Source organism: Crocodylus porosus, unplaced genomic scaffold, assembly GCF_001723895.1.
Source record: "Crocodylus porosus isolate Cpor-Errol unplaced genomic scaffold, CroPor_comp1, whole genome shotgun sequence".
Taxonomy (NCBI): domain Eukaryota; kingdom Metazoa; phylum Chordata; order Crocodylia; family Crocodylidae; genus Crocodylus; species Crocodylus porosus.
Window position 1 is genome coordinate 47842627 of NW_017728909.1, and position 8269 is coordinate 47850895.

At 41.1% G+C, this 8269-nt stretch overlaps 1 protein-coding gene across 2 annotated transcripts in view; it reads right to left on the reverse strand.

Annotated features, from left to right (window-relative positions):
- The window catches only part of AGGF1 (angiogenic factor with G-patch and FHA domains 1), a 39313-nt gene extending 31050 nt beyond the window's left edge, over window positions 1–8263 (reverse strand). For both annotated transcript variants that reach the window (XM_019532210.1, XM_019532211.1), the window contains exons 1-4: window positions 8090–8263; window positions 5648–5750; window positions 3229–3434; window positions 2529–2675 (exon numbers count right to left, since the gene is read on the reverse strand). In XM_019532210.1, coding sequence (XP_019387755.1) covers window positions 2529–2675; window positions 3229–3434; window positions 5648–5750; window positions 8090–8257 — 624 coding nt within the window. In that variant the 5' untranslated portion in view covers window positions 8258–8263. The remainder of the gene's footprint in view (window positions 1–2528; window positions 2676–3228; window positions 3435–5647; window positions 5751–8089) is intronic.
- Between the last annotated feature and the right edge of the window lie 6 nt (window positions 8264–8269).

An 8269-nucleotide genomic window follows, 5' to 3' on the forward strand; every position in this document is an offset into this window, starting at 1 on the left:
TTACAAACTAGTCAGAGGGGACCAGCAGGCATTGGGGAAGTCCCTGTTCCCCCATGCACTACCAGGAGTGACCAGGAATAACGGTAACAAGCTGGCAGAGGATAGATTCAGACTAGATATTAGGAGGTGCCACTGTCAGGGCGGCTAGGATCTGGAACCAACTTACAAGAGAAGTGGTGCTGGTTCCTACCCTGGGAGTCTTTAAGAGGAGGCTAGATGTACACTTTGCTCGTTTCACCCCTGTACTCTTTCCTGCCATGGCAGGGGGTTGGACTCGATGATCTGCTCAGGTCCCTTCCGACCCTAGAAACTATGAAACTATAATACTAGAAAAAAAACATTAGAACTAAGCAATCCTAAAAGCTAAGAGTTTTTAAACCTCCATGTTTCCTCACCTCAAACACATAACCACTCAAAAATGACTAGATTGAAGAATCAGCAAATTTATCATAGATATTGTCTCTGTAAAAGTAGAATCATAGCAGTAGACAACTTTGCCCCCTTTAATCATTAGTAATCTTGTTTAAAGACCTTCCACTCAAGTAAAAAGTTCTGGTTGACTTCCTATTTCCTCCCCCGCTATTAAATAATATTTGTAAAAGTATAATGAAATTGCAACTCCATAACAAGATCAGGGAAAACTTTTATTTGGATTTTGTCACTGACTATTTCATGCTGTGAAAAATGAACTGGCTGACAGTATTTAGCTGGTCTTGAAAATGTACAATACATAATGACACTTAATTTCTGTTTGAGAGGTCACTAGGTCATTATACTGTTATCAGGTCACACAGAACTGTATTACAACATGGTTTAACCCAGGATTGTCCAAGTTCTAAGTGGGCAGGGCTCACACACTACACCACAGCCCTGCTCCCTCCTGCACCACGTGGACCTCCAATGTACTGCATTATATCACATGCCTCTTGCACTGGCAACACTGCATTGCATGGCAATCCCAGATTTTCTTGAGCCTTCTTCCCAGTCATGGGTTCCCTCAACCCCATGAGGCATGCTGTGCTGCCCTGCTCCCAGTGGTGTGAGCAAGCAGCAGAAGCAGGAAGAAGAGGAAGCTTAGAGACTCCAGTGGCAGCTGCAGGAGATCAGCATGGAGGGGGCAATACTTGGACCAGAGCCTCTTAGGGGCCAGATAAGGTCCACAGGTCAGTAGTTGGACTACACTGGTATAACTTCTACAACTGTAAAAGAGGAATGCTAATGGCTTATACACAATGATTTAAAGCTCTTGATTTAGTTCCTAAAAATGTATAGTCACATAACAAAGAAGCAAAATTGAGACTGATGCTACCTTTAGGAAAGCTGAAGGTTGAATGACACAGACTGAGCTTTCCTTTTCATCTCCAACATGTTATGGAGAAAGGCACAGGGGTGGGACAGAGTGGAAAAGCATGTAAAGCCAAGGTTTAGATTGTATCTGTTTTTATTTTTCTAGTGATATCAGTTCAGCATCTTTCATTAGCATTACATTTAAAAGAGAAAACGTTCTCTTGCAGTGCTGCAAATTTAAAGTCTTTTCTTCCTTTATTACAGACTCTCCTTTAAAATTAATGAGTACATGCTTGTATTCATGGGAAAGTATGCTCCTTACAAAAGAAAGGCATCCAACACTTAAAGGAAGATTTTTCATCACCTCTATTGCTAGTGCTAAATGCCCCTCGCAGAATTTTGATCCACTTTGCCAGATATTTTGACACAGTCTCCGTAATCTTATATTTTCTCCCTCAACTATATTAAATCAGACATAACATCCAGCCAGTTTAACCATTTCCTGTATTTCTCTCACAGCAAAGAAGCCTCTAGGACGTGAAAGGCTACTGGTATCTTTCAAAATCAAAATGTTACTTATTTTTAAACTCAATTTTCTAATTTTGAAATAAAAAAAATCCAACAGAAACCATGCCAGCATGGAAGAATGCCTTCCAGGTTAAAAATTTATGACACATCACATAAAGATCTAAATGAAGGCCCACATCTGTGTATTAGGCTGTCATTTCCACTGCTTACACTATACATTTAGCAATTGTGCTTGTAAAATTATACAAAAGGTAGTTGATTGCATAAAAACAGTGCTATACTACATTGAGATCAAAACAGGGATGTAAGAATGCTAAAAGTATTTTTTAAAAATGAATACAAATCAGTAATTTTCAATTTTAAGATAAGAATTCTATTAAAAAATATTGAAGAGTCTGTTGTGTTAGTTTCTAGATTAGAAATTAGAACAGTGTTACTACAGATTTGTCCATCTTTCCAGAAATAAATTCACACAGTTATTGATTTCTCAGTTCTCTCTACTATTATTTCTCAAGGTATTGACATGAAATAGAATCTCTGTAGGAAATAAACTCTGAAACCAGTGTTTATTTCTAAATTAATCACAGAAAAAATGCGATGAGGCTATAAGTACTCAATAAAATAATTTTAAAATTTTTAAATCAATTTGTTATACCACGCAAATGTAATAATCCATGCACACAAACGTAAAAAAAATAAAGCCATATATTTACTGAATTATAGTAGAATCCAGTGGTATGGTCATAATACAATCCTGTATTTTCATCATAAATAAATCCAGTTTGTGATACAGCCGCCTCAGCAGCAGCTCTCAAGCTTTCTGCTAATGAACCTTCGGACACCAAAGTACCTTCAGGTTCCTGAAATCAGGGAATAGGGAAAAAAAAAAAAAGTCATTTCTTCACAAACAAAGCTTCCACATTTAAAGAAATAATGCTCAGTATAAGAAACTTAACCCCCTCCATTCTCCCTCCCCCCAGAAAAAACAACCCAGTACCATAAGAGAGACATGGAGGATGCAGACATTCTCCAAGTAAAACAGAACTGAAACCTGACAGCAGCTAAGTCAGTGGCAAAACTCACAGATTTCAGTGGGGCCAGAATTTCATTCAAAGCTTTTTAGTTCCTTTGCCGTCAATTCAAAATAGGCCAAATCAATAAGCAAACAAAAGTTGCCATCTGCAACCCCTTTAGCCACATTCCTAAAGCCAGTATCTGTTTGGTCGTCAATCAAAAAACTATCACCATGAGTGATACACTTTAATGAAGGGCAGACTGGTATCAGCAACTGCTATTGCTATAACACACAAGTAAGAAGTCTGTACAAAGCCTTCAGTACTAAACCACTGTAAAAAGCCATCTCATATGGCTAAACTGCACCTTCTAAATCAGCAACAGCAACAGTTCTACTACCTGTGAATTCTGGATTACGTTTTCTCCATGTACACATTCACTATGTTCTGGGTTATCCACGTCTGATTGAATGTCACCACATGCCTGTGGCTCATCTGCAGAATTATGTTTTGGACCTTCACTCCCATGGTCATTCTCCACAGGTAGATCAGATGCATTATCTTGAGGCTCAACGTTGTTATAATAATTCTGATAATAATAATAATCTGCAGAAAAAGTTTAAATGACAATTATCAAAGCAATATTTTACACGAAATCAACCTAACAACCCTAAGGCATAATTTAAAACTTTATACTCACAAGTAATCCAATTGAAATCAATTACTTGGTAATACACACCACTTTGCATTTAACTTGCTTTTGTTAAACAAGTAACTACTTGCTTCAATATGCATATGCAAGTGCTGAATTTTATGTATAATCATATTACTTATTTTTTCCTATTATGGCAAGATCAGGGTCTTATTACACTATGCAGCATGCAGAGACATACAGACACAGGGTGGCTATCCTGAAAATCTACAGGAAACCTGGAAATCTAGGAGACACACAGGACAAAAGAACCAGACAAACAGCATGTATTTGGAGGATGAAGCAAGCAGAAAAGAAACAGAACTGAATAGGGCTGGGTATTTGACCAGTCATATAAAGTTTGCTCAACTGACTAGTAAAGTATCAGTCAAAAATTGTAAAAAATTGCCAAAATTGCAAAAAATGGTCAACTGACAATATTTGACTAGTCAACTGACCAGCTTGCCAACTCTAGAACGAAAGAAACACCTTCGAGTCATCAATTCTATTCCCCTGCTAGTGTTTTTCAGAACTTTATCAAACTCCATCTTAAAACAAAAAGAAAGATTCTCACCCCCCGACACACTGTTCCTACTGAAAGGCTCTTCCAGAACTTTACTCCACCAATGGCCAAGAACTTTCTAATTTCCAGTCTTGGCTTATTCATGGCCAGTTTATATCCATCTGTTCTTCAGTCAACATTGAAACTTAGTTTAAACAACTTACTCTTCTTCCTCCTTGGGGCTGAATTTCTACCCCAACATAAATAATTCTATCCCATTCTCTGATTTTGTGTTGTCAGACCAAACCAGTGCTCTCCTGTGAATCTCCTTTGTAGGATACACTTTCCATTTCTCCGATCACTCTAGGAGGCTCTCTATACTTACTTCAGATATTTATGGAATTACTCTCTCTTGAATAGGGGTAATCAGAATTGTATACAATAATCCAGATAAACTCTCACCATTGCCTTTCACTATGACAGTAATTAATTCCCTATCCCCTGAGGAAAGACAACTCCTGACATATCCTAGGCTAACATTTCTTTTTCCATGGCCTCCAATCTCACTGTTACCCCAGTCAACCTGTAACTAATATAAGCAGTTTTTTCTCCTCTTCTGTCATTTCCAGTTGGTAAGCTCCTAATTTATAACAGAAACAGTCCTTAAGCATGTGAGGTTGAAACTCTAGTAGAGTGCAACACATTTCTGCAATTTACCCAGTTCTTCCTGTATGATACTCCAGTACTGCTCTGCATTATCATTGCCTTCCAACTTTGTGCTATTAGCAAGATTCACAAGCATCCCCTCCTTCACCATTTCCTGGCTTCACTACTAGTTGAATGTGACATTGTATCAAATGTTTCACTGACCTCCAAATAAACTAGACCTATTGAAATCTTGCTTGTTTGGAAAATTCTATTCTCTTATCAAAGAAAGATATCAGATCAGCATGGCAAGATTTACCTCAGTAGTCCCTGTTGCATTTTATCCCATTTTTCCATTTACTTTTATATCTTTAATTATTCTTTCCTTCAAAAGTACACATCATAGCTCAATACTTACCTAATCAACACCAGATAGTAGCAAAGGGCGATTTAAAAAGGAATTCAGAAGACAGCAATTTTTCAATTTTAGGTGTAGTTTTACACATGAATAGAGGGTAGCATGAAAAAAAACCTAGATACCAGAGGAAGAAGCAGACAAGCAGACAGAGGCATAACTGGATACTTGAGCAGAAGGGTGACAGCAATGTCAACATTGATGGCTGGGCCAGCAGCACGGCTGCTAATATTTTTTGCATGCTCCTTCAGGTTCAGGGCTGGTGCCTATTGCCCTCTCTTCATTGTGCTTCTGTAAGCAGGCCATCAAGTCAACATTAATAGTAGCACAGAGTCAGGAGTCAATTGCCTGAAGTACTGAATGATTTGAAAGATGTGTTATACCTGAATAGGCCTTAAAAGTGATGACAAGGTTTGTTTTATTCAGCACAGAAGATAAGCCACATACACATATAAAATATACTTCAAGTTAATAAGAAATGGGAAATAATGATATATTACCATGTCTAAAGTAACTGATTTAGGAATTAAAGGATCTGTTTCTTAAGGGCAATCTCCACTGTCTACCTGATTCTGACCAAGCAGCATGATCTTCTGTCTGTACTTCTACACTAGATGTACCCTTCTCTCTTTTCTTCTTATCATGGATTTCTTTACTGAGCTCTTCAACCTGCAAAAAACCAGTATATTATATTATTATCAAATCCATCCCAGTCATAATTACGTACCTTAAAGAACCTCACTGCCCTCTTTCCTTGTAGAAACTGGAGAGAAATAAAGTATTTAATAGCTATTGATACTGATCTTTGTTTCTTGAGACACACTAATGGATATCAAAACAAGACAGATCATCCTTTTTCCTTGTACACCTTGAACTAGTGTAACTGTACAAGTGTACCCTGAAGTGATGCACCCAGGCACAAATAACCCAACTGTACCTACATTATGATGGGTTCTACATTAGCTGATACTACACAAGAAAGATCTGGGAGTCACTGTAGACAGCTCAGAGCTCAGCAGCCAAACAGGCAAACAAAATGTTAGGGATTACTGAGAAGAGAATTGTTAACAAACCTGAAAATATCATCATGCCCCTTTATAAATACATGGTGCATCCACACCTTGAATACTGTGCTTGGTTCTGGTCCCCACACCTCAGAAAGGATACAGAAGAAATAGAGAAGGTACAGAGAAGGGCAACGAAGTGGTCTGGAGGGGCTTCCATATGAAGAGAGATTAAAGAGGCCTATTTGGTTTAGAAAAGAGACATTTGAGGCAGACCACAATAAGGGTTCACAAAATACTAAATGGCAAAGAGAAAGTAAATAGGGATTTATTATTTCCTCTCTCTTACAATACAAGAACTAGGGCTCACAAAAAGAAACTGGTAGGTAGTATGTTCAAAACTAACAAAAGGAAGTTCTTTTTCACAGAGTTTTTAATTAAAGTGTGGAACACATTGTCTCCAGATGTTATGGAAGCTGACAGTTTAGCCAGATTCATACAGGGATTGGACAGTTTATGGGAAGAAAGGAGCATCAGTAGCTATTGAGCACTGGAGTTACAGATATAGCCACTGAATCAAAACTTCCTATGTCTTAAAAGTTGGAGGCTGCAAGTGAGAGAGGAACAATGGAAAAAACCTGGTCATGCCTAGTTCACCCTCCCTTCCATCATTCACACTCTGCCACTGTATGATGCAAAGATATACTGGGCAAGATGGACCTTTGACTACAGAAAAATATTGAGTGCAACAGAAGAATTGGTCTTTATTTTTCTGTAGCCCAAAGGAAAAAACAAGTAAAAGCGAGGAGTTTGTATTTTCCTTTTACTGGTGCCCCTACGACATGGATAGATGTATTGGTGTACCTCTTACACTGAAGAAACAAGGGAAAGCAGAAAAATGACAATGCTCCCAGCCACAGGACACCCACCTCATCGGACTCTGAAAACATGGGTGCAAGCACTCCTCCCCCCCACCCGGCAAGACGTACTGGGATGAATACTCACTCTCACCTCCACCCATTATCAGAACCACAACATATCACACAATTGTGATCTGGTCCCAATCACTGACACTGTAACAGTTCAACTGTGGTCTTCCCAAGTTCTTTGCCCAGAAAAAATGTTCTGTCACAGTGGTTCCCAAACTTTTCAGGTTCAAAGTACACATTGGAAAATACAAACTCCTAACTTTTACTTGTTTTTTCCTTTGGGCTACAGAAAAATAAAGACCAATTCTTCTGTTGCACTCAATATTTTTCTGTAGTCAAAGATGCCTCGAGTCTAGAAAAGTTAAATGTCACTAACCCAGACCTTCATGCTTCCCAGGAAGGGTCAGGTGTTGCAGGGACGACTGTGTAGCCCCCTGAATGTGGTACCTGGTGGGGGGCTGTAGTTCTGGGGGTCCCAAGACTTCAGGAGCTTTTCAACCCCTGCCTTGAAATGCATGCTGTTAATTTCACCTCCCAGCTAGAGCCCCTGCACTCTGGGCCGTGGAGATGAGAAAGCAAGCTATGCAGCGCACCCCGCCACAGAGAGCAAGGAAGGAAGAAACTTGACAAGTGCCATTTACTGCTTCGGGCCATAGGCTCCTCTCACCTAATCTCCTACTTCACAGGGGACAGAGAGCAGGTACTGAAAGGCAGTGAACTGAATGTGACCAGCACCCTGCCAGTACTCAAAGTCTAGGAAGGTGGCCCTTGCCCCTGCAGGAGGAGGCCCACAGGGACCAGCAGCCCCGAGAGGGGTGTCTAGCGTGGCAGAGAAACTAATGGCACTGCTTTCAGGGCAACGGTTGAAAAGCCACCGAGCCCCCAGGAACCCCCAGAGCTGCTTCCCCCCGGGGAAGCACAAGTAGAGGTCATCACCCCCGCCCCAACACCGGCAGGGGCCGGTCGCACCCCCACCCTGACTGGCCCCCGCAGAAGTCGCGGTCGCCCCGGGCGCTGCCATGGGGGCTGGACCCCGCAGAGCGGGCAGGAGCCCCCCGCAGGGGCCGGGCGGTACCTGCGCACGCAGCGCGGCGTTGCTTTCCTGCTCCTCGCGGTGCAGCCGCTCGGTCTGACACAACAGCCGCTGCACCTGCTCCAGGCGGCGGTGGCAGGCGCCCAGCTCTGCCTCCAGCGCCGCCACCTTCTCCTGCAGCGCCCGCAGCTCTGCACCCGGCTCGCCCATGCCCGCGGGGCC